Here is a 26,784-nt window from a genome sequence, read left to right as displayed (position 1 = left end):
ATCCCTTAGAAGAAATGGAGTAGCCATCATAGTCAACAAAAGAGACCGAGATGCAGTACTTGGATGCCATCTCAGAAATGACAGAATGGTCTCTGTTCACTTCCAAGGCATCCATTCAGTGTCACGGTAATCCAAGCCTATGCCCCGACCAGCAATGCTGAAGAAGCTGCACAGTTCTATGAAGACTTACAAGACCTTCTAGAACTAACACCCCAAAAAGATGTCTTTTTCATTATAGGGGACTGGAGTGCAAAGTAGGAAGTCAAGAAACACCTGGAGTAACAGGCACATTTGGCTTTGGAGTACAGAATGAAACAGGGCAAAGGAAAATACAGTTTTTCCAAGAGAACACACCGGTCACAGCAAATACCCTCTTCCAACAACACAAGAGAAGACTCTACATATGGACATCACCAGATGGTCAACACCAAAATCAGATTGATTATATTCTTTGCAGCCAAAGGTGGAGAAGCTCTATACAGTCAGCAAAAACAAGTCCAGGAGCTGACTGTGGCTCAGATCATGAACTCCTTATTGCCAAATTCAGACTTACATTGAAGAAAGTAGGGAAAACTGCTTGGCTATTCAGATATCTTCTAAATCAAATCCCTTATGATTATTCAATGGAAGTGAGAAGTAGATTTAAGGGACTAGATCTGATAGACAGAGTGCCTGATGAACTATGGACAGAGGTTCATGACATTGTACAGGAGACAGGGAGCAAGACCATCCCCAAGAAAAAGAAATGCAAAAAAGCAAAATGGCTGTCTGAGGAGGCCTTAAAATAGCTGTGAAAAGAAGAGAAGCTAAAAGCAAAGGAGAAAAGGAGAGAGATACCCATTTGAATGCAGAGTTCCAAAGAATAGCAAGGAGAGATAAGAAAGCCTTCCTCAGCGATCAGTGCAAAGAAATAGAGGAAAACAACAGAATGGGAGAGACTAGAGATCTCTTCAAGAAAATTAGAGATACCAAAGGAACATTTCATGCAAAGATGGGCTCAATAAATGACAGAAATGGTAGGACCTAACAGAAGTAGAAGATATTAAGAAGAGGTGGCAAGAATGCACAGAAGAACTATACAAAAAAGATCTTCACGACCCAGATAATCATGATGCTGTGATCACTCAACCAGAGCCAGACATCCTGGAATGTGAAGTCAAGTGGACCTTAGGAAGCGTCACTATGAACAAAGGTAGTGAAAGTGCTGGAATTCCAGTTGAGCCATTTCAGATCCTAAAAGATGATGCTGTGAAAGTGCTGCACTCAATATGCCAGCAAATTTAGAAAACTCAGCAGTGGCCACAGGACTGGAAAAGGTCAGTTTTCATTCCAATCCCAAAAGAAAGGCAATGCCAAAGAACATTCAAACTACTGCACAGTTGCACTCATCTCACATACTAGCAAAGTAATGCTCAAAATTCTCCAAGCCAGGCTTTAACAGTATGTGAACCATGAACTTCCAGATGTTCAAGCTGGATTTAGAAAAGGCAGAGGACCCAGAGATCAAATTGCCAACATTTGTTGGATCATCATAAAAGCAAGAGAGTTCCAGAAGAACATCTATTTCTGCTTTATTGACTATGCCAAAGCCTTTGACTGTGTAGATCACCACAGACTGTGGAAAATTCTTCAAGAGATGGGAGTACCAGACCATCTGACCTGCCTCTTGAGAAATCTGTATGCAGGTCAGGAAGCAACAGTTAAAACTGGACATGGAACAGTAGACTGGTTCCAAATAGGAAAAGGAGTACGTCAAGGCTGTATATTGTCACCCTGCTTATTTAACTTACATGCAGAGTACATCATGAGAAACGCTGGGCTGAAAGAAGCACAAGCTGGAATCAAGATTGCTGGGAGAAATATCAGAAACCTCAGATATGCAGATGACACCACCCTTGTGGCAGAAAGCGAAGAACTAAAGAGCCTCTTGATGAAAGTGAAAGAGGAGAGTGAAAAAGTTGGCTTAAAACTCAACATTCAGAAAGCTAAGATCATGGTGTCTGGTCCCATCACTTCATGACAAATAGATGGGGAAACAGTGACAGACTTTATTTTCTGGGCTCCAAAATCACTGCAGATGGTGACTGCAGCCATGAAATTAAAAGACACTCCTTCGGAAAAAAGTTATGACCAAGCTAGACAGCATATTAAAAAGCAGAGACATTACTTTGCCAACAAAGGTCCATCTAGTTAAGGCTATGGTTTTTCCAGTAGTCATGTATGTATGTGAGAGTTAGACCATAAAGAAAGCTGAGCACTGAAGGATTGATGCTTTTGAACTGTGGTGTTGGAGAAGACTCTTGAGAGTCCCTTGGACTGCAAGGAGATCCAACCAGTCCATCCTAAAGGAAATCAGTCCTGAATATTCATTGGAAGGACTGATGTTGAAGCTGAAACTCCAATACTTTGGCCACCTGATGTGAAAAACTGACTCATTTGAAATAACCCTGATGCTGGGAAAGATTGAAGGCAGAAGGAGAAGGGGAAGACAGAAGATGAAGTCACCGACTCAGTGAACATCACTGACTTGATGGACATGAGTTTGAGTAAACTCTGGGAGTTGGTGATGGACAAGGAGGTCTGACGTGCTGCAGTCCATGGGATCTCAAAGAGTCGGACGCGACTGAACTGAACTGAAGATAGAAAAATCTAAGTTAGGTGCTATATGGTGTATATATTTCATAGCATCTATTATACTATTAATTCTAGGAGGCACCATTATTTTTTGTACCAGTAGCAAAACACTGTCAGTTGTAATTGTAAGAAGTCATCAATTGTAAAAGCATCCTATTTCAGAGCAGTTAAATTGAGAAAAAAAAATTTCAGAATTATTACAATACTGTGATTAGTTAACAGATAATTACTGAGCAGTTTCCATGAACCAGGAACCATATAAAAATAGTTATTTATACATATATTTCATAGAAAGGAAAATGTTTATAATACATTATTTAAAAGTAAGACCACATTCATTTACTTCCCCAGCACTTATATATGAAATCCCTCAAGTGGGCCAAATGCTAAGTGCCAGACATGGGGGACTATGATGATAAGCCAAACTGGTTTCTAATTTTCATGAAGCTTTATTGTTTCAGATCATGTTTTTTGTAACAAATAAAAATAAAACATCTAATATACTTGCATATTTATGCAAACAATGATTTTGAAATTATTTATAAAAAGTTTTGACGGCGTTTGCTATTTCTGGTTATTGAAAGTTAGCTTTAATTTTCTTATTTTTGTATCACTGTATTTTATGAGCTGTGACCCAGTTTTTTTGTAATAAAAAATTGAAAATAGTTTTAAAATATAAGGGAAATTTCCCATGATTTGTATAGAAACAAATATATACTTATACTGTGAAGATTCTAGTGTAGAAGACTAGAAGATTCTATGTAGAGAATTTAAACATATATTTCATTCATATTGTATTTTGACTTTAAAGATGTACTATTATATAATGAACAAACAATGTGTAATGATTTTTAAAGAGTCAGCAGCGCCTTGTGCCAGTAATTTCTTAAAGGCTTTGTTTTAGGATGAGTAATTGTAAAAATATTTCCTTCCAAGAATTTGCTTTTTTAGTGCTTTGATAATGATTTTAAGACTATTGTACCATTGTATCGTCACATAAAAGATTACTTTCAGATAATTCAGTTTGTAGATTATTGATTTCCAGTGGTTCTCAGTGGTGGCAGTAGCCAAACAAGCAAGGATTCTGAGACTGTGGCTTCACTTAATTAAATGATTATGCTAAACATTTAAAGAGATGATTGTTGGTTTTTCTATTCTAAGCTGTATTTCAAATAATTCTTGTTTAAAATAAATCTGAAGGGAAGCAATTAGTAAATGTTTGATCTTGATAAAATATTTAATATTCTTTTTAACTGCATGTATTTTTTTTTGTCTAAAACACTTTTAAGTCTGCTATTTTTCCATAGGAAGAAAGGAAGTTAGGAGAGCAAAGAGCAGCTGAACTTACTTGCCTCACTGGACTCTTCATCCTTAGAAGAACCCAAGAAGTCATAAATAAATATCTCCCTCCTAAAATAGAGAATGTAGTCTTTTGCCGACCAGGAGCCCTACAGATTGAACTTTATAGAAAACTGTTAAATTCTCAGGCTGTCAGATTCTGTCTTCAAGGATTGTTGGAAAATACTTCTCATCTAATATGTATTGGAGCTCTTAAAAAACTGTGCAATCACCCCTGCCTTTTGTTTGGCTCAATAAAGGTAAGTAGTGTGTGAGACTCTCAGGAATATGAGCTGAGGGTTCTATGTCATGTGTACCCAAGAGGGCAGATGAGACTAATCCCTGAGATTACATTTGTGTGTTTTCCAAAAGCTGTACAGTCTCTCCAGTGTGATTCTTCTCTAGAGCTCATCCAACCTTCTGCTTGTTCTTCAGAGCATGTCCTTATTCATAGGGTTAAACAGGGGATGGACTGGGCTTGAGAGCCTTCTTCTGGATTTTGTGTCCCATGCCCTCTGGTGCCTCACCTAATGTTTGGTCCTGGTTTCCCTTCCTATTTTATGTTAGTAAAGCCAGTCAGTTTGTTTGGTTTAACACATACAGAATCCACCATTAAGAAATAATTTATTTTTTCCTCATTATAAAAGTAATGCATGATTATTGTATGAAATTTGTGAAAATCACAAAGAAGAAAATAAAAATCATCTACTGGTTAGAATGTAAATTGGTCCAACTGGGAGACAGTTTAGCAATGTGTATCAAAGACCTTAAAATTTTATGTAACTTGTGACCTGCCAATACCACTTTGAGGAATTTGTTATAAAGAGGTAAAGCTCTTCAGCTAGAGAAAACCACATTTGCTATTAGTAATATTAATCTTAGTTGATGCTTATTAAACACTTACCATGTATCAAAACACTAAGTACTTAGCAAATATTGTTTTACTTCACAAAATTTTATGGAGTAAGTATTATTATTACCATCTTCATTTTTTGGTGAGGAAATAGGAACTTAAAGATACACATGGGTAGTCTTTTTCTAGAGAAACTTAATTCTAATGATGCTATGCTTATTATTTAAAAATCTATTTTTCTAACTAAATAAATTGTGGACATTTCCCCAAATTAGACGCCTTCTACAAATACGGTTTTTAATGGCTACATAGTTGAGCTGTCCATTTGAATATGAACATAAGGCAGTTTGGGCTACCCTGAGAACTTTCTCTTTTGGATTTGGAACAAAGAATCAGTCCCAACTGTGACATGTTGTTTAGTTTCTAAGTCGTGTCCCACTCTTTGCAACCCCATGGAGTGCAGCACGCCAGGTTTCTCTGACCTTCACTATCTCCCAAAGTTTGCTCAAATTCATGTTCATTGAGTCAGTGATGCTATCCAACCATCTCATCCTCTGTCACCCCGATCTCCTCCTGCCCTCAGTCTTTCCCAGCATCAGGGTTTTTTTCCGTTGACTCGTCTCTTCACATCAGGTAGCCAAAGTATTGGAGCTTCAGCTTTAGCATCAGTCCTTCCACAGAGTATTCAGTGTTGATTTCCTTTAGGATTGGCTGGTTTGAGATCCTTGGTGTCCAAGGGACTCTCAAGAGTCTCCCCCAGAACCACAATTTGAAAACATCAGTTCTTCAGTGCTCAGTCTTCTTCATGGTTCAACTCTCACATCTGTACATGACTGCTGGAAAAACCATAGCTTAGACTACATGAACCTTTGTTGGCAAAGTGATGTCTCTGTTTTTTAATATGCTCTTTAGGTTTGTCATAGCTGTTCTTCCAAGGAGTAAGTGTCTTCTAATTTCCTGGCTGCAGTCACCGTCTGCCATGATTTTGAAGCCAAAGAAAAGAAAATCATCACTGTTTCCACTTTTTCCCCTTCTATTTGTCATGAAGTAATGGGACCGGATGCCATGATTTTAGTTTTTTGAATATTCTTAGCTTTTTCACTCCCGTCTTTAACCCTCATCAAGAGGCTCTTTAATTCCTCTTTGGTTTCTGCCATGAGAGTGGTATCATCTGCATATCTGAGGTTGTTGATATTTCTTGTGGCAATCTTGATTCCAGCTTGTGATTCATCCAGCCCTGCATTTTGCATGATGTACTCTGCATATTGTGCAAAGTACATTGGAAGGACTGATTCTGAATCTGAAACTCCAGTATTTTGGTCATCTGATGCAAACAGTTAACTCATTGGAAAAGAAGGAGAAGAGGGCGTCAGAGGATGAGATTGCTGGATGGCATCACCGAAGCAATGGACATGAACTTGGGCAAATGTCAGGAGATGGTGAGGGATGGAGAGGCATGGAGTGCCGCAGTCATGGGGTTGCAAAGAGTCAGACATGATTGGGCAACTGAACAACAGCAACAGCTCTGCATATAAGTTAATAAGCAGAGTGGCAGTATACAGCCTTGACATATTCCTTTCCCAATTTTGAACCAGTCCTTTGTTCCATGTCTGGTTCTAACTTTCTTCTTGACCTGCATACAGGTTTCGCAGGAGACAGGTAAGGTAGTCTAGTATTCCCATCTGTTTAAGAATTTTCCAGTTTGTTGTGATCCATGCAGTTAAAGGCTTTACCACAGTCAGTGAAGCAGAAATAGATATTTTTCAGAATTTCCTTCCTTTCTCTATGATCCAACGAATGTTGGCAATTTGATCTCTGGTTCTTCTGCCTTTTTTAAACCCAGCTTGGACATCTGGAAGTTCTTGGTTCACACATGGCTGAATCCTAACTGAAGAATTTTGAACCGAATTTTGTTAGCATGTGAAATGAGCACAATTGTAGGACAGTTTGAACGTTCTTTGGCGTTGCCTTTCTTTGGGATTGGAGTGAAAACTGACCTTTTCCAGTCTTGTGGCCACTGCTGAGTTTTCCAAATTTGCTGACATAATTGAGTGCAGCACTTTTTAACAGAATGATCTTTTAGGATTTAAAATAGCTCAGCTGGAATTTCATCACCATCACTAGCTTTGTTTGTAGTGATGCTTCTTAAGGCCCACTTGACTCCAGGATGCCTGGCTCTAGGTGAGGGACCACACCATTGTGATTTGCTGGGGTCATATAAGATCTTTTTTGTATAGTTCTTCTGTATATTTTTACCACTTCTTTTTAATCTCTTCTGCTTCTGTTATATCCTTACCATTTCTGTCCTTTATCGATCCCATCCTTGCATGAAATGTTTCCTTGATGAGATCTCCAATTTTCTTAATGAGATCTCTAGTCTTTCCCATTCTGTTGTTTTCCTCTATTTGTTTGCATTGTTCACTTGAGAAGGCTTTATTATCTCTCCTTGCTATTGTCTGGAATTCTGCATTCAGTTTGGTATGTCTTTCCCTTTCTTCTTTGCCTTTTTAATTCTCTTCTTTTCTCAGATATTTGTAAAGCCTCCTTAAACAACAACTTTGTCTTCTTGGATTTGTTTTTCTGTACTACTTATTTAACTGAAAGCAAGTTTAACCATGGCCAGGTTATGTCTGTGACTTTAGTTTGTCTTAACTGGAAGACAGAGATAATAATAACCTCCTGAAAATGTTATTGAGGCAATTTGAAGAAAGAAGATGGAAAGAACCTAGCAGAATGCCTGGTCATGGAAGCTGTACAGTAACTATTAATACCCTATTATCCCCAACTCACCCTTAATTTTTCTTCTTTTATTTTTATCAAATAGTAAAATAATTTGCAAACAAATCAAAAGAAAACCTGTGGGTGCTACGTTATGCAGAGGTCATTAATTATGTATTTAGGAGATGTAGTGTTCTGTCACATTTCTCCATGTTTATTCCTACAGTGGATTATATTTACATAGTTTATCATAGGAGAAGTCAGCTCTCTATAACTCTGCAGTAGACAGGATTATAACAATTTATTAAGCAACTTTTAAAGGAACAGATTCTAAACACAGTGATAAAAATTAAACTCTTTGGGCATGATGCCCAGCAAAAAAAGAAGCCAGAATTCTTCCTTAAAAGAAAAAACCTATGATGACCCAGAATGTACCACCTAACTATTAACAGGCAGAGTATACTACAAACTTTAAATAGAGGACATAATTTACCATCCCTCTAACATCATAGCAAGTAAGGATCAATAAGAAAATGACTGAAATGAGCCTTTATATATAAGTAACCTTTAAGCAATGGCTTAATAAATGTGTTCCAACTGAAACTAGATTGTTTTCTCAAGTTCAATCAAAATGATGAGTTTCTCTTCAGGAAATGTGCATGGATATAACCAATAAAAATAAGTCACAACTTATATGAGTTGTGTATTTCTGTGTATCTTCTTATATATGATATATGTGTATCTTCTTACAAGGAGAGTATTGGGTTGCATAGAGTCAGAGAAGAGATTGCCCTGTCTAGTTGATTACCAGTCTAACTGGTAAATCTCTGTGATGCATCTCCATGAATCAGGCTGTCTCAGCATAAAGGTGTTATCTGTTAATTGATTCTTAATTAGGAGTATACATTATAGTCTTCAGGGATGCTGTTTAGAGTACATTCAGATTCTCTGAGAGTAGGACCCAGTCATGAAGATTTTGAAAAAGCTGCCCCGAGTGATTCTGATTATGTGCTCCTGGCTGAGAACTCTTGTGCCTTAGGATCACTCATCTCCCTTGTATTTTGGTTTATTGTTCACCAGACAGCTTAGTGCTAATAATTTGGTTTCCCCATGGACTGTTTATAGGACAGAATACATAGATCAGTCGGTTTAAATAGTCAGGCCTCATTTATAGGTCAATAAATTTATATAATTTATAGTCTGATTTAGTCTCTTAATTTGGTTAGTATGGCTCATTTCCCTAGAGCTTAAGCATATGCAAGTTTCTGAACATGAAAAGCTGTAGATTGGACCCGGGGTCTGTCATCCTTTGATAACCCTGCCAAGGTGTAGGCATTGGTGTAGGAAACATAACCCAAAGCAGCCAGCAACCATCTCTCCTCTCATATATATCCCAGTTATGTAAAATATCTTAGGGTTCCAAGTGACTTTACGCAAATATTGCTATGCTTTGGGAATAAGCCAAGCTAAAGTTAGTACTTTGTGCCAAGCAATTTATGCTACAGGGTTCACTGCCCTTAAGATGTTTCTAGGGTTATTAGTGAAAGGTTACAACACACATTAAAGCATTAGGGAATTATAAAAAAAATTGTTAATTGTACAACTAAATAAATTCAGAGTTGAAATGTACTGTGTAACCATAAAGTTTTAAGACTCAATGCCCCCCAAAAGGTGTCTGTGAGTAATCAGGTGGAATTTGCATTGGGTCCTCAAGTGTTTATAGGAGTGGGATAATTGGGCAAAATAAAAAAAGTGACGGAACATTCCAGGCAGGGGACATAGGCTGAACAAAGTTTCAAGAACAGTGAAAAATCTGCTAAATGTGGGAGAGAGTGAGGAGACTGCCAGTCCCAGAAATTTAATCTAAAAAAGTGATGCAGTCATTAACAAATGTAATCTCCAGTTTTGGGCTCACATGTCGGTTTTGGTGGGGGAGTTTTGGAGGTGGTGATAATCTCTTTGGAATAATATACAAAAACCTTTTGTAAAAAAGCCAAAATATTGTAACTAACAGTAAACTTCTCTGTTAATGTGTTGGCAGAATTATTCCTTCCTGTAGAAGAAGTGGGTAAGATTGGGTTTGTGCTTGAGTTTGAGGATCACCTGGGAGGTGCTGTGTGAGCCTGCAAATCAGGAGAGAAAAGGAACGGCAGGGAGAGAAGGAGGGAAGAAGAGAGAAAAGGAGGCAGCAGTGATGAGGATCCTCAGGGTTTCGGAGCGCACAGATTTCCTAGCACTGTCTGCCCTCTGTTTTCCTCCCGTTTAGTTCTCTGCTACCCACCTCCCCCTCGATCACACATCGGCAATGCTACTGCCCTTGTGGGGTTCAGGGAGCAGGCATTTTGGAGACATCAATTAGAACTGCTCTGTAATCACTGTAATCAAACATGGCCAAATTGTGACCTTTAAAGATTTACATAACAATTAGAGTCAGCTTTTCAGGTAGCTATTAAACTTCAATTTTTTTTTTTTACCCATAATTTAAGCATTTTTTCCTCCCTGTTTAAAATACATGAACCAGGGTTGACAATCATCCTTTTTAACAGGAAAAAGAAAGCAACTCAACTTGGGATGAGAGTGAAGAAAGAAATCTCTATGAAGGCTTGATGAATGTGTTCCCTGCTGATTACAACCCGATCATGTTTACTGAGGAAGAGTCTGGAAAACTGCAGGTGCTGTCAAAGCTCTTAGCCGTTATCCGCGAACTTCGTCCTGCTGAAAAGTAAGAGCACGGTTTAATAAACCGCGTCTATGTGCTTATGGATTTCAGCTTAGACCATTCAGCTTACTTAAGGATTTCAGCTTACTCCCTTCCCTCACTGCCTCTTTTTGAAAAAAAGAAAACATTAAAAACAAGTTGTTTTCTTTTTTGGGAGCATGGTCAGCTCCTAGTCTTTTATAAACCTGCCATTACCAATGTGCCTGTAAGTTTTTATCTAAGAAAAACTAAAACTAAATGTAAAGTAAATACCTATGTTTAAAAAACCCTAGAGATGTCTTTTGATATGTAACACCTAACTTGTTTCTTTTTTTTTTTTAATTTTCTGTTTTTAAATTTGTTTATTTTTGGCTGTGCTGGGTCTTCATCGCCGCACGGGCTTTCTCTAGTTGCAGCGAGCAGGGGCTCCTCTCTCGTTGGGGTGCATGGGCGTCTCATTGCGGTGCCTCCTCTGGTTGGCACCTAGGGCCATGGGTCCTAGGGCGTGCAGGCTTCAGTAGCTGGGCACGTGGACTCAGTGGTTGCAGTTTCCAGGCTCTAGAGTGAAGGCTCAATGGTTGTGGTGCCCTGGCTTAGTTACTCCGCAGGATGTGGGATCTTTCTGCATCAGGGATCGAACCCGTGTCTCCTACCTTGGCAGGTGAATTCTTTACCACTGAGCGACCAGGGAAGCCCCTAACTCATTTCTTTATCTCTTTAAGAATCCTCTTTCTGTCCTTAAATGTTGTTACTCCTGAGGACATTCTCTTCAGCCTTTTTCTCACTCTAAAGATCCTTCCTGCCTTAGTTCTATTCCCCTAGTTTCAGCTGTCAGCCATATAGTGTTGATTCGAAATCTTTATCTCTAGTTCAACCCTCAATTTAATGGAATCTAAATCTGTCTGGATCTCAGCCTTCTCATGTACCAAACCAGCTTCATCACTTTGCCATTGCAAGCCTAAATCTTTTTTCACTGTTCCTTGGGATGATGAATGGTACCATATGCAAAGAAAAAGCTTTCATCATTCTAGACTCACTTTTCTCCTGCACTTTCCCAATGTCATCAGTCACTACATTCTATTGATTTTATTTCTTTTTTTTTTTTTATTTTTTTTATTTTTTTTTTTTGATTTTATTTCTTGATCTCAGGAATCCATTTGCTTTCTGGTACCAAGAATTTTTTTAGCACCTGTTTTGAGTTTTATTGTAAATATTTTTTAAAATTTATTTTAAAAAACTTATTTTTGAGGTCTGATTGGATTACAGTGTTGTGTTAATTACTGCTGTTCACAACCAAGATTTTTGTTTTGAGTCTTGTAATTACAGTTGGATTATGGTGGTCTCATATAAACTGTGTTCCTCTGACTTTCAATCCCATTGCATATCATTATGCCCTAAATTGTATATTTTTTTAAATACAAATGTGAACATGTCATTCCTTTTCTTAAAAATCATTCAAAGATTCCCAGTTGCCATCCAGAAATTTCTAAACTCTATAGCACAATGATCAAGACTCTTCATGACATAAAGGTACCTCCTTTTCCAGCCTTATCCCTCTTGACTCTTTCACACTTTCCAGTTGTCCAATTATACCAGAATCTATTTGCAGAACCTACAATTTGCTCTGGTTCTCACCTCTGTTCTTACCTGTTGCAGGTTCCTATGCCTGAAGTACCCCCACTTCTCATTCTTCTGGCCGACTTTCTCTTCAGACTCAGGTCAAAGGCTTTCTCCTCTTGGAAGCCCCTGGCCTCATGCTGCGTCAGCGCCCCCATCTGTACTCCCCTAGCGCCATGTACCTGCCTCTGATGGAGCGCTTCTCATGTTGTGCTGTAGTCAGTAGTCCTCTTCTATATCAGCACCTGTAGTGCAGGGACTGTGTCTGATTATCCTTGTAGGGGATATTCAAGCTTTTTGAATGCAAAAATGCAGAGAAAAGTTTGCAAAATCGTAATTATATTTAATTTTCAAGGAGTCCGCTTCACCTCTTTGGAGTATTAATAGTGTCATTCCCTTTTTTCATAATACTGAAGTGACTAAGGAAACTTTCGATGAACTCTTTAATACAGTTTGATTAAAATGTTTTATTGGATGATATTTTATATATACTAGTGTGTCCACAATAAATTGTGGAAAATTCTGAAAGAGATGGGAATACTAGACCACCTGACCTGCCTCTTGAGAAACCTGTATGCAGGTCAGGAAGCAACAGTTAGAACTGGACATGGAACAACAGACTGGTTCCAAATAGGAAAAGGAGTACGTCAAGGCTGTATCTTGTCACCCTGCTTATTTAACTTATATGCAGAGTACATCATGAGAAATGCTGGGATGGAAGAAGCACAAGCTGGAATTAAGATTGCCGGGAGAAATATCAATAACCTCAGATATGCAGATGACATCACCCTTATGGCAGAAAGTGAAGAGGAACTAAAAAGCCTCTTGATAAAAGTGAATGAGGAGAGTGAAAAAGTTGGCTTAAAGCTCACCATTCAGAAAACTAAGATCATGGCATCTGGTACAATCACTTCATGGGAAATAGATGGGGAAACAGTGTAAACAGTGTCAGACTTTATTTTTTGGGGCTCCAAAATCACTGCAGATGGTGATGGATGAAATTAAAAGACACTCCTTGGAAGGAAAATTATGACCAACCTAGATATCATATTAAAAAACAGAGACATTAGTTTGCCAACAAAGGTCTGTCTAGTCAAGGCTATGGTCTTTCCGGTGGTCATGTATGGATGTGAGAGTTGGACTGTGAAGAATGCTGAGCACTGAAGAATTGATGCTTTTGAACTGTGGTGTTGGAGAAGACTCTTGAGAGTCCCTGGGACTGCAAGGAGATCCAGCCAGTCCATCCTGAAGGAGATCAGTCCTGGGTGTTCATTGGAAGGACTGATGCTGAAGCTGAAACTCCAATCCTGTGGCCACCTCATGCGAAGAGTTGACTCATTGGAAAAGACCCTGATGCTGGGAGGGGTTGGGGGCAGGAGGAGAAGGGGACGACAGAGGATAAGATGGTTGGATGGCATCACCGACTCGATGGACATGAGTTTGAGTAAACTCCTGGAGTTTGTGATGGACAGGGAGGCTTGGTGTTCTGCGATTCATGGGGTCGCAAAGAGTCGGACACGACTGAGTGACTGAACTGAACTGAAGTGTGTTACCACCTGTCTAATTTCTGTCTTCATGAATCTGATTACTGTATGTGAAATCATACAATGGTTTGTCTTTTTATGACTAGCTTATTCTACTTAGCGTAATGTCCTCAAAGTTCATTCATGTTCTAATATGTGTCAGAATTTCTTTCCTTTTTAAGGCTGAATAATATTCCACTGTATGTATATGATACTTTGTTTACCCATTCATCTGCCTATGGATGATTGGTTTGCTCCCACCTTTTGGCTATTGTGCATAATGTTGCTGTGAACATGAGTGAATCAGTGTCTTTTTGAGACCCTGTTTTCGATTCCTTTGGATACATATCCAGAAATAGAATTGTTGGATCATAGGATAATTCTTTTTTATTTTTCAAGGAACCTCCATACTCTTTTTTTGCAACATTTTCTCAACAAGAGTGCACAAAGATTCTAGTTTCTCAACAGCCTCACCAGTGTTGCTATTTTCTGTTTTGTTTTTGATGTCCTAATGGGTATAAGATGATATCTCATTGTGGTTTTGATTTGCATTTCCTTAGTAATTAATGGGGGCTTTCCAAATGGCACAGTGGTAAAGAGTCTGCCTGCCAGTGCAAGAGACATGTGTTTGATCCCTGGGTCGGGAGGTTCTCTTGGGAGTAGGAAATGGCAACCCACTCCAGTATTCTTACCTGGAAAATTCCATGTACAGGGGAACCTGGTAGGCTACAGTCCATGGTGTCGTAAAGAGTTGGACACAACTGAGCGACTAACTGCACATATGCACCCACACATACACAGTAATTAGTGATGTTGGGCATTTTTGATGTACTTGTTGACCATCTGTGTATTTTCTTTGGAAGATGTCAAATCCTTTGCCCATTTTTTAATTGGGTTGGTTTTTTGTTGTTGTTGAGTTGTAGCCTTTTTTTTTTTTTTTTTTTTTTTTTTAATGTGGCCAATTGGGTATAGAGGTCAGATTTTCCACAGCTGAACTGCCTATGTGCAGACATCTCCTAAACCTTTAAAATATGTAGCTATAAGTTGCTCACAGTGTTTGATTTCAGGGATAGTATTACTGTCTGTACTTGGTCTACTGTGCTCTCATTAACTGGAACCAGGTAGTTGTGTTTTAGGTCTACAGGCTAAACTCTTTCACAGTGCTTTTGTGTATATTAAGATGAATTAGAACCCCTGACTTGTCTGGATGGTGCCCCTTATATGGAATTTCTAAAGAAGATACTTCAAAATTTAAAAAGTTCCTCTTCTGTCTTGGTTGCATTCATGCATGGCTTGAAACCTAGTGAGCAGAGTTCATGCTGAATTCCAACCCCCATACATCTTGCTTGGACACTCTTGTGCTGGGTACACCTTGTACTGTACCTCACATGGCAGTCTTCCTGCAGATTTCACCTGCTTTTAGGGACACTAAAGTAACCATAAAAATACTATCCTATTTGAAAGTGTTATGTTTGTGGAGGAGGGGGAGCTCTCAACCTATGAAAGGGGATTGTCCAAGACTCCTTACCAAGATAATCACTGCTCCCATCAATCTACATCTAGTCTTCTAAGAACTTGTTGGGGAAAAATATTCTAAACCAGACTTCCTCCAGTCCAGTAAAGCTGTATCAGAAAAACTATGTTTAGATAATGTTATTCATCCACACAATAGTATTGAAAGGGCAAAAAATGACTGAGACATTAGTACTGGAGTGTTCTTCCTATACTACTAACAATAGTAGTAATGTTGTCCCTATGTTAGTACAGGCAGAGTCTTTTTGTAGGAATGTTGGTAGATTACAGAAATGGTCTCAAGTTCTCCCTCCCTCCATCCTTGTCCCTTTGTTGTGTAACTTTGGGTCATCTCCCATTCTGACTCTGAGCTCAGCCACCTGACTTGGATCGGCCCATGAGATGCTGGCAAACGTGGCACCACAGGGGGCTTGAAGAGGTCTTGTGCAGCGGGGCGTGCCCGCCCTCGGGGTTCCTGGGACCTTTCTGTCACCATGTGAAGAAGCCTGGGCTAGCCTGCTAGGGGATGAGAGACGTGAGAAACTCAGACTTGCATTTTGTTTTGTTGCTATCTCTCTGCCTTCTAGAGTTCCCTGGTCTAAGTTTCTTTGATTTACTTTCCACAGAGAGTAAGTATTCTAGTTGAGAAAGCGAAGTCAGCTTGTTTCATGGGAGTAGGACCTGGGTTCTCCTTACCTTTGCTCTTGTAATAGCTGCGGTCTAAACCCCTTCCTTCTGCTCTGCCTTTACAAGATGTGGCTGTGTGAATGAACTTGTATCTCCCTCTTTGGGCACTTAGGTTTCACTCCTAAACAGGTCACCATGCCACTACTCTCTGTTTTCATATATAAATCTCTGCTTGTTTCATCAAAGATAGAGTTTGTGTTTCTTCTTCTCCTGCTGTTCTTAGGGTGACTTAAGAAAGGTAACGAAAGCAGAACGGTGTTTACTCCATTATCTTTATACTGAAAGTCTCTTAGATTTCCTTTTTTTTTGCCACACCGTGTGCCTTGTGGGATCCCAGCTCCCCAACCAGGGACTGAACCCATGCCTTTGGCAGTGAAAGCACAGAGTCCTAACCACCGGGCCTCCAGGGAATTCCCTCTTAGATATTGACTTTAAACTGGAATTTGAAAGAAAATCTTTGTTTTAATTGTACAAAGTTCTGTTGGTTATTCTATAAATATCAGTGATAATATTAGTATTTTTCTCTAATTAAAAAATTCGAATACTGCTTCTAAGTTGTATATGAAGATTCTTTCTTTTTGACTGACAGAGTTGTTCTGGTCTCCAACTATACACGAACCTTGGATATTTTGCAAGAAGTCTGCAAGCGTCATGGATATGCTTATACAAGACTTGATGGACAGACCCCAATCTCTCAAAGGCAGAAAATTGTTGATGGCTTTAATAGTAAATACTCTTCTGATTTTATTTTTTTGTTAAGTTCAAAAGCTGGTGGTGTGGGGCTTAACCTTATTGGAGGATCTCACTTAATCCTCTATGACATTGATTGGAATCCAGCTACTGATATCCAGGTAGGACTGTTTCTATATTAAACAAACATTATCGAATGCCACAGGGGGATACGGTGCCTGTGGGGATATGAGGGTGATGATGAAGTATAATAACTGCTGCATATTCAGCCTTTATTTTGTAAAAATAAGCATTCTACTAAATGCTTTACATCTGTTTAATCCTCACAGTAGTCCTACAAGTGTGCATGTTGTAAGCTCTATTTTGCAGATGAAGGTATGGAAGCTTGCTTCAGGTCACAAAGCTTGTAAGAGGCAGAGCCAGGATTCATACCCAAGCCTGTATGTCTCCAGGCCCTACTTGACTCTGTAGTTAGTTGGGTCTTCAGGATGCTCATGACCATCAGGGGAGGACAGTAAGGTGTTTGTTACAGGTGCTAGGGTCAGTGTTTGTGCAGGGTATAGTGAAGATACAAAATTAGCTTTCTTAGGAAAATATTTCAGTAGCAGCCTTCGGTTTTCTTCAGAGTACAGTCCATCTTCACGGATTCTGAGGTTCCTACCTATAGATTTGCCCTTCACCTGGTAGCTGTGTTAGGGGACCGGGAGACAGCCCTCAGGTTCAGTGATTCACTAGAAGGACTCACAGAATCAAGGAAGGCAGTTCCATTCAAGTTAGGGTTTATTACAGTGAAAGGATGCAGAGTAAAATCAGCACAGGTGAAAGGTACATCGGGCAGAGTTCTGGAGAGGCCAGGTACAAGCTTCCAGTTTTCCTTTCCCTATGGAATTGTATGGACAACACTTAATTTTCCTAGCATCAGTGAGTGACAACACCCATGGAATTTTGTCAACCAGAGAAGCTCACTTAAGCCTTGATGTCTAGATTTTTTTGTTGGAGGTAGTCATGTAGGCACGGATACCTGTGTGATTGGCCTCTGCAAAGGTCAGACTGGCCCAAGTCCTCACCTAAATCACATCGTTAACGTAAACAACTTGGTGTGGCCCAAGACCCCAGGTCACCAAAGATGCTTTTATCAGGCAGGATATTCTAGGGGTTTTCAGAAGCTGCTTGAGGGCCAGAATTTTCTTTGGAATGTTCGGGGTTTGAACATCAACCTTTTACTAAATAGCATTACTGATAAATCCTAAAACCTCAGGGATCTGCCTAGAGCCTGAGCTGATTGCAGGTATCCTAGGGTTCCTTAGAGGTGAATCATTAGCCTTTGGGACCGAGAATAAACCCTCCATGCCCATGCTATACTTGGTTCATTGCATTCTTACTTCCTAAACTTGCTATCCCATTTTTTTTTTTTTTTTTTTTTTTTTGATGAGATAGACCCTCTCACTGTTGCCTGGCGCCCTGTAGTTATTTTACAGTACCATAGCGAGTGTTCATTCATCCCTTTCTTTAACTCGGGGGGAAAAAAATTGAAGTGGAGAATGCTTAGGTATGCCTGGGCTTTGGTTTTTGAAGCTGTAAGTGAAATGTAGAATTCCCAGTCTTAAATTTATGAATACAAGTTGCTTGTGTGGAGAAGGTTATTAGTTTCTGTTGTACTCTGAGTTCTCATTTATTTTCTACAGGCAATGTCTAGAGTGTGGAGAGATGGTCAGAAGCACCCTGTACATATTTACAGACTCCTAACCACAGGTAGTAACCCTCCAGTATGAAAAAAGATGTATTCTCTTGAGTAAATAAAGGTGTCTTGTGTGTTAAACTTCAGTACCAGGAATATTGGTAGCTATTTGTTAGCTAGTATAGTAATAAACGTATCTTACCCTACCAAAATGACAGATGTAAAGATCTGAAGGAAATCTAATGAATGTTTTCTCTTCAGGCACAATAGAGGAAAAGATCTATCAAAGACAGATCAGTAAGCAAGGTCTTTCTGGGGCAGTTGTAGACCTATCCAAGACATCTGATCATATTCAGTTTTCAGTGGAAGAACTTAAAAATTTGTTCACATTGCATGAAAGTTCACATTGCGTTACTCATGACCTGCTTGACTGTGAATGTACGGGAGAAAATCATACAGGTTAGTTGTATTTTAATTCTGTTATGATGATGAAGTTAATTGGTCTGTCTTTAGCAGTTGAAAATATTTAAAAGCAGAATGACTAAAATATTGACCACTTGCATATGTTAGTTTTATTTTTTCTTCAGGTCCTAGGGCAACTGTGACATGGGTATTTGAGAAAAAAAATTTTTTTTTGGCCCTTTTTTTTTTTTTTAATTGGAAGATAATTGCTTTCCAGTGTCGTGTTGGTTTCTGCTGTATGACTCAGCTGTAAGTGTACATATATCCCCTCGCTCCTGGGCCGCCCTCTCATCCCCTCCCCACCCCGCTCATCCCAGAGCTCCCGGCTGAGATGCCTGTGCGGTCCAGCTGCTTCCCGCTTAGCTGTTCCACACGTGGCAGTGTTTATCTGTCAGTGCTGCTCTCGCAGTTCATACCCACCCCCTCCTTCCCCAGCTCTGTCCACGTCTGTTCTCTCCGTCTGTGTCTCTGCTCCTGTCCTGCACATAGGTTCGTCAGTACCGTTTTTCTAGATTCCATGTGTATGCATTAATATACGATATTTTTCTCTTTTTAACTTAACTTCACCCTGTATAACAAGCTTCAGTTTCATCCACCTCACTAAAACTGACTCAAATTTCTTCCTCTTTATGGCTGAGTAACATTCCATTGTATATATGTGCTACAACTTCTTTTATGTCAGGGGACATCTAGGTGGCCTCCACGTCCCGGCTCTTGTAAATAGTGCTACCGTGAACATTGGGGTACATGTGTCTTTTTGAATTATGGTTTTCTCAAGGTTTATGCCCAGTAGTGGGATTGCTGGGTCATACGGTAGTTGAATTCCTAGTTTTTTTTTTTTTAAAGGAATAGTGGCTGTATCAATTTGCTTTCCCACCAACAGTGCAAGAGGACTCCCTTTTCTACACATCCGCTCCAGCATTTATTGTCTGTAGATTTTTTTGATGATGGCCGTTCTGACCAGTGTGAGGTGATACCTCATTGTGGTTTTGATTGGCATTTCTCCAATAATCAGCAATGTTGAGTATCTTTTCATGTGTTTGTCTTCTTTGGAGAAATGTTTGTTTAGGTCTTCCACCCATTTTTTTGATTGGATTGTTTGTTTTCTGATCCTGAGCTGCTTGAACTGCTTGTATGTTTTGGAGATTATTAATCCTTTGTCAGTTGCTTTGTTTGCAATTATTTTTTAACGTTCTGAGGGTTGTCTTTTTGTTGATAGTTTCCTTTTGCTTTTAATTAGATCCTTTAGTTTATTTTTATTTTTATTTCCATTACTCTAGGAGCAAAAATTTTAAATAGAACCCTCTTAGTTCTCTCAATTTAGCCTATTTCAGAATCAATTGTGGAAAATTGGACTTATTTAGTAAAAATCATTCAAATCCTGATGATAATGATTTAAGAATTAGAGAAGTGTTTTAAATCCTTATTTCTGTTTCTCACACACACACACAAACACGACAGGCTAATCCTGCTGTTTATTTTTGTGTACTGCTCACTCCTGATGAGGTCAGACTTTCTGGACAGTACGCCCGAGCCACCGTGCTCCTCAGCACGTCACACGCTGCTTGTGCTGCTTAGAGAGGCTGAGAGTGTCAGCCCTCCAGAGTGAACACTGTTCAGATAGGAACTCGACTGGAAGTGGTCCTTGAGCAAGCAATGTCTGGAAGTTGGAAGTCACTTGATAATTGTATTGAGATGAGTTTAAGAAGTGAAACTGTGTAAGACTAGCATGGAATAATTTATACTTTATATAGTCAACATTAATCTCCTCTATTGTATGTTTTTTCCATTTTAGTGATTTCTACTCTAATTATTTCTTTTCTTTTGCCCTGTATTTATCTGATTTTTCCCTTATTTTCTAAAGTTAAATCCTTAGCTTAATGACTTTCAGTCTTCTTTTCTAAAATGGGTATTAAGACTGTAAATTTTCTACTAAGTTGAATCTCATTTTGATATGCCATCTTTTTATTTTTCAGTTCTAAATATTTTTTATTTTCCATTGTGATTTCTTCTTTGACTCATGAGGTATTTAAAAGTATGTCTTAAAGTGTATTTTAGTTTTTGTCATTGACTTCTGGCTACTGCACTGTAGTCCCAAGTATGGTCTGCATGATATTGATTCTTTGGCAACTGTAGAGACTTGGTGTATGGCCTGGTGTGTTCAGTTAATAAATGTTTCTCTTGTGCATGAAAATCATTTGTATTCTCTTAATTACTTAGTTTAGAGCTCTGCCATATTAGTCAAAGTTTCTGTTACCAAATTATTTTTTTCTTATTTTAAAGATTTAAAAATTTACTAATTTACCTGGAAAATTGGCAGTGTTTACATATGAAAGCTATTGGAAAGTATAAAATGTATATGGTGGAAACACTTCCTTCTGTAATGCCCTCATCTGTCTAGTTTCTAGTCCTGCTACCCTATAAGAAACCACTGTTACTAGTTTCTTGTGTATCCTAGATGTATTTTTATGCATATGCAAGGAACTCTGAATAAATATTATTGCCCAGTTCCCCCAGCCCCCATAAGGGATAGTGTAGTATATGTAGGATTCTGTACCTTCTGTACCTTTTTCATTTAATAGTATACCATTACAGAAAGAGTTTCCTCATTCTTTTTTTCCCCTCAGTGTATAATCCTCCATTGAATGAATAGACCGTATTTATTCATCTAACCTCACAGCCATGAATTAATTAGGTTCTTTTCAGTCAGTATGCATCTTCATTCATACATCTTTTTCCATATGTTCAAATATCTTGTAAGGTTAATTATCAGTGTTGCTTTGTCAGACAATATGTGCATTTGTAATTTTGATAGGTCCTGCTAAGGTGCCCTCCATTGGAGTGGAGGTTGTATCATTTATACCCCACCAACAGTATACTATTTCCCCACAGCTTTCCCAATTTAGGATTTATCAAATGTTTGGGTTTTTGCCAGTCTGAGTAAAAACTGGTTTGTTTGTTTAGTTTTAATTTAATTTAATTTACTTTTGTTATGAGTGAAGTTGAGAATGTTTTTCTGTGGTTAAGAGCTGTATTTTCTCTATGTGAACCACCTGTTTATAACATTTGCCCATTTTTCCGTTAATAACCTAATTCTTTGTTAGACGTGTCTGTTATTTTTTTTTTTTTTTTTTTTTTTTTTTTTTTTTTTTTCTTTTTTTTTTCTTTTTGGTCTTGTTTGATCTCACAAGACCTCCAAAAATTTGTTGGGAAAGTAAGGGTTCTTTCTTGGTTCTACCTCACTGAGTCTACACGGCAGTACCGGAGACTAAGTGCAAGCAGAAGCAAGAAAAGCAGTGCCTGTGACGTGTCTGTTATTAAGAAATACATTAAAATCTTACAGTATGACAGTGAATTTGTCTGTTTCTTATTGTTCTGTCAATTTTTGCTTTATATATTTTATATGTTTGTGAAATGTTTTCATTATTATTTATATTTTTATTATGTAGGGATTGCTTTATCCCTGATGTCTTTTGCTTTCATTTTGTCTTCTGTTAATATATTATACTGACTTTCTCATTGTTAGTATTTATCTGATACATCTTTTCCCATTCTTTTACATTAAGTCTTTCTGTATCATTTTCGGTAGCTCTCATATTTAAATAGCATGAGCCTGGATTTTCTTTTTTATCCAGTCTGATGTTTTCTTTCAACTAGAGCATTCAGTCTATTTACATTAATTATAATTACTGATATATTTTGATTCATTTCTACTGTCTGTCTTTTCATTTTTTGTTTTTTCCCCCAACAAGGGTCTATTAGTGGTTAAGTCTCTCAGTATTTTTTCAAAGTGTTTTTTCTCTTTCTTAAATTCTTTCTTTGCTAAGTGTACAGTTCTAATTGATAGGGTTTTTTAATGGATTTTTTTTTTTTTTGGTTAGTACTTTTGAGGTATTATTCTACTGTCAAAGCAGCCTCAGCTTTTGTATCTTCTGTTCTGTTTGGTTCTTCTGTCTGTTTTCTAGCTCTTGTTAAACTTCTCACCATTCATCTCCTGAGTTTGTTGAGCATCTTTATGATTATTACCCTGAACTCTTTATTGGGTAGATTGCTTATCTCTTCTTCTCTCAGTACTTCTTCTGGGGTTTCATTTTATTTCTTTGTTTGGACATATTCTTCTGTCTCCTCATTTTGCCTCTGTGTTTATTTTTGTGTATTAAATAGGTTGGGTTTTTCCTGATGTTGGAGAAGTGGCCTTGTATAGGAGTCATGCAGTGGGGCCCCGCAGCGCACTCCCCTCGGTCACCGGAGCTGTATCTCGGGCGCCCCCTCTGGGGGCTGCGTGGCTCCTTCTGTTGTGGCAGGCAGACAGAGTGGGTGCCCTGGGAGTTAGAGCCGGTCCCTGGCCTGGCTGGCTGCCAGACTCGCCACATACGGTGGCTCCAGCCTGTTCACTGGCAGTGCCACGTCCTGGTTCTGCCGGCTGTGTGCCCCAGATGGTCATAGAGGGAGTGTGGCCTACGGGTAGGTGGGGCCGGGTTCCTGTTTGTCTAGCTGCTCGGCTTATGGTTTCTGGGACTGGTGTTGGCTTGCTGGTGGGCAGGTAGGCCCCTGGTTCTGCTAGGCTAGAGGGAGAACTTCAAAATGGTGCTCGCCAGCATCAATGCCCTTGTGGGAAGAATGAGCTGCCCGGAATGGCTGTTCCCAGGGGGATTACAGTTAGCTCCTGCTTCTCCAGGAGGCTTTCCAAGATCAGCAAGTGGATCTGACACTGGTTCTTTTCATTCTTTTCAAACCATTGCCTCTGCCCTGGGACTTTTAGCATGTGAGATTTGCATGAGCCTTTTGAATGTGGTGTCTCTTATTTCCTATAGTCCTCTGGCTTCCCCATATGTAATTCCCTCTGGTCTTCAAAGCCAGATGTTTTGGGGGCTCATCTTCCCTGTGCAGGACCCCCAGACTAGAGAGCTTGATGTGGGCCTCAGGCCCCTTGCTCTTTGGGGAGAACCTCTGCAATTGTGATTATCCTCCCCTTTGTGGGTCACCTACCCAGGGGGTGGGTCCTGACTGCATCTCTGCCTCTCCTACCCTCTCCTTGTAGTTCCTTCTGTCTTTAATTGTGGAAAATCTCTTCTGTCAGTCTTCACATCCCTCTCATGAAAAGCTGCAATTGTAACAATCGCATAGTAGTACTTCTGGTGTGCTCATGGGAGAAGGTGAGCTCAGGGCCTTTCTGCTTTGCCATTGTGGCCACTCTGTCATCCTTCAGATCTCAGTAACACAGGTCAGCTTTTCCTCTTAGGAAAAGCTCATAGCCCTCTCTGTCTTAGCTTCATACCCTTAGCTCTATTTGTAATGTGGCTCCATAGTTCCTTATTTCCAGTTTTGAAATCTAGAAAGCTTGAAAGACCAAAAGTTGTGGGCCACCCCCCTGCCCTTCCCACACCTTCTTCCCTTATGGCTCAGCTGGTAAAGAATCCGTCTGCAGTGCGGGAGACCTGGGTTCAATCCCTGGGCTGGAAAGATCCCCTGGAGAATATTGGAGAAGATTCCACTTCAGTATTCTGGCCTGGAGAATTCCATGGACTATATAGGGGTTACAGAGTTGGACACAACTAAGCGACTTTCCCTCACTTCACTTTCATAAATTTGCTTCAGTCTTATTTGGTGGCAGAAACCTTAGCTAAATTTATGTGAATTCATCGATGGTCTTTAATCTCTTTTGTACAGCTGTTCTTGCCGTAGCTGATTAATGAATTTGATTATGAAGTGTTATCCCATGTTGTTACAATTATATTCTAAATTTGGAAACCTATCTGGCCCCACAGGCTTTTAGATAAGAAATTGTGGACCTATAATACATCTATCTCTCTGGATGATTATTTGTTTAATGTGTAGTTCTCATGTTAGATCATAAAGTCCTTGAAGTCAGAAGCCATGTCTATTTTTGTTGACCACTTTGGCCCTCTTTGCTCAAATTAGCACATAATAAACAGTTTATAAATATTTGTAGAAGGAGTGAATCAATTGAATTTGCTCATCTTAACATGAACTATGGTAATCAAATATAATAAATCACACAAACTCATTATATAATTAAAAGGTATTGTGTATAATAGAATATTGATTGACCTCAGGATTTTCTTATTGTTTTACTTTTTTCAGGTGATTCATTGGAAAAATTCCCTGTGTCTAGAAGTTGTCAGCTTGGTCCACATCACCAGAAGTCTGACTCCCTGAAACCTCTCTCCATGTCACAGCTGAAACAGTGGAAACATTTTCCTGGAGATCATTTAAATCTTACAGATCCTTTTCTTGAAAGAATAAGAGAAAATGTATCATTCTTTTTTCAAAATATAACCAATCAAACTATTGCTATATAATGAAATATTACTTTACGACATTACTTTGCTTCCCCCTTTAAAAAGTTAATCTAGTAAGTAAATGTACTTTTGGAAAACAAATAGAATTATTTTAATTATAATAATGTATTTTGTTGCACACTATATTATAGTTTTGATACGGTAGTCAAAACTGACTTGTTTAGTGTTTTGTATATGTTCCTAAATATTGAAACATTAAAGACATACTTATATCATCCTATAATTATCAATAATTCCATAATTTGTGCACTTTTATTAAGTGCTTTCTAAGGGATTTTTAAAGGAATATTAAAAGGTGAAGCACCCAGTTCCTTGTCTTTGGGAAAGCTAAATCGATTAGGAGTTGTAGCCGTAGATGTGGTAGACAATTGAAAGCTTTGCTCAGTTTAAACTGTAGCTCAAAGGAGAAAGAGGGTGAGAGACTAGGATAGCACATGCCGAAGATGCGATGTGGTAGTTATTGCAGGGCAGTTTGGGTGAGAATGGTGTGTAGCTCGTGGCAGGATGGGGAGGAGCACTAGATGCTTCAGAGCACCGGTTTCTGATCTGGGACCTCTGACTCCTAGGGGACTGACACGCGGTCTGTAAAACCATGTCCACCAAGCACTGTATATACCCTGGACCATGGTTCAGCTACCATCATGTCGAAGGTTTGTGAGGTGATTGTTGACATCAATGTACAAAGCAAGCTTTACAAGACTGAAGTCTGCAAAGAGGAATTACTCATTTAATCTCTAGTTAGGGCTCCTATAATCAGCTTTTGATTCTTTTTAGGGAAATTTCTTTTAGACTGAATATGGTCTTAAGGTTTTGAGTAAAGACTCAATTATCATCAAATTTGAGTTCTGTAGATCTGTAGTGCCATGCCTGGGTGTTTATGGGTTTCCTTAGTAGCTCAGATGGTAAAGAATCTGCTTGCAATGCAGGAGACCCCAGTTCGATTCCTGGATCAGGAAGATCCCCTGGAGAAGGGATAAGGCTACCCACTCCCAGTATTCTTGGCTTCCCTGGTGGCTCAGATGGTAAAGAATCCAGTTGCAATGTGGGAGACCTGGGTTTGATCAGTGGGTTGGGAAGATCCCTTAGAGAAGGGAAAGGCTATCCACTCCAGTATTATTGCCTGGAGAGTCCCCGTGGACAGAGAAGTCTGGCAGGCTATAGTCCATGGGATCGCAAAGAATCGGACACGACTGAGTGACTAGACATGGCACGCACATGCACACCTGGACATGTGTACATCTGTGACTCATGAACTGGCATTTTGAGGACCAAGTTTGTCAGAAAGGGAGTAATCAACTAATAAAAAGCAAAAATGGCATTTATGGACTCTGTATAGGCTTCTTATGTGAGGCTTAACATGTAAAACTGTCTTCAAATGTATCTTGTATCACATCATTCTCAGGTATAAAATCTTTTTTACTAATAAAAATAAATGGGGAAAAATATTTTTAAAGGGTAAGAGACTGGCTGCTTTATTGTCTGTGTTAATTGTAGTGGACACTAGGGTGTACTGCCCAGGTTGGCCCTTTTAGGATCAGGCTGCTCATTTGTCCACCTGTTGGGAGTGTCACTGACGACCACTCACAGCCAAGTCTCTGTCCAGGAAGAGCCCCCAGCTGAAAGGAGCTGCCTTATGCAGAGGTCCCCTCCCTCCCACAGGTGACTGGCGCCCGCTGATCTGATGATGTAAGGTAGAAAGGCCCAGCCCCTTGCCTCAGTTTGGGACAAGCCTTCAGGACCACTCCAGCTCCAGAGGCCCTCCGTTGGGGCCTGTGTGGTAGCTTCATTGCCGTTCAGCTTGTCTCTGTGTCCAGACCTGCTTCCTTCAGTGCCTTACAGATGTCGCTCCTAACAAACTCCCTGCCTGCAGATCTGCTCGGTCTGTTTTCCAGGTGACCTGACGTGAGACATTACCCACAGAGGTATCACCGAGGAAAAGCACTTTAATAATTATAATTGATGGCATCCAACTGTCATTAGTTGTTGGCAGAATAATCCTTGAATGGGATGAACTGATACATGAAAACATTGTAAAAAGTAGAATAAATTTT

At 39.3% G+C, this 26,784-nt stretch overlaps 1 protein-coding gene across 4 annotated transcripts in view; it reads left to right on the top strand.

Moving 5' to 3' along the window:
* RAD54B (RAD54 homolog B) overlaps positions 1–26,239 on the top strand; it is a 107,779-nt gene extending 81,540 nt beyond the window's left edge. The window contains exons 8-13 of one of the 4 annotated variants that reach the window (XM_065902964.1): positions 3,942–4,232; positions 10,090–10,265; positions 16,170–16,431; positions 17,956–18,022; positions 18,210–18,407; positions 24,516–26,239. In XM_065902964.1, coding sequence (XP_065759036.1) covers positions 3,942–4,232; positions 10,090–10,265; positions 16,170–16,431; positions 17,956–18,022; positions 18,210–18,407; positions 24,516–24,733 — 1,212 coding nt within the window. In that variant the 3' untranslated portion in view covers positions 24,734–26,239. Of the gene's footprint in view, positions 1–3,941; positions 4,233–10,089; positions 10,266–16,169; positions 16,432–17,955; positions 18,023–18,209; positions 18,408–19,871; positions 21,384–24,515 lie in introns of those variants that run through there. The other 3 variants (XM_065902961.1, XM_065902960.1, XM_065902962.1) reach the window with 3 other exon arrangements.
* The last annotated feature ends 545 nt before the right edge of the window (positions 26,240–26,784 follow it).

The sequence above is a fragment of the Muntiacus reevesi genome, chromosome 12, assembly GCF_963930625.1.
Source record: "Muntiacus reevesi chromosome 12, mMunRee1.1, whole genome shotgun sequence".
In the NCBI taxonomy this organism is placed as follows: Eukaryota; Metazoa; Chordata; class Mammalia; order Artiodactyla; family Cervidae; genus Muntiacus; species Muntiacus reevesi.
The sequence above is the reverse complement of the archived record's forward strand: the minus strand, read 5'-3'. Positions and strand labels throughout refer to the sequence as shown.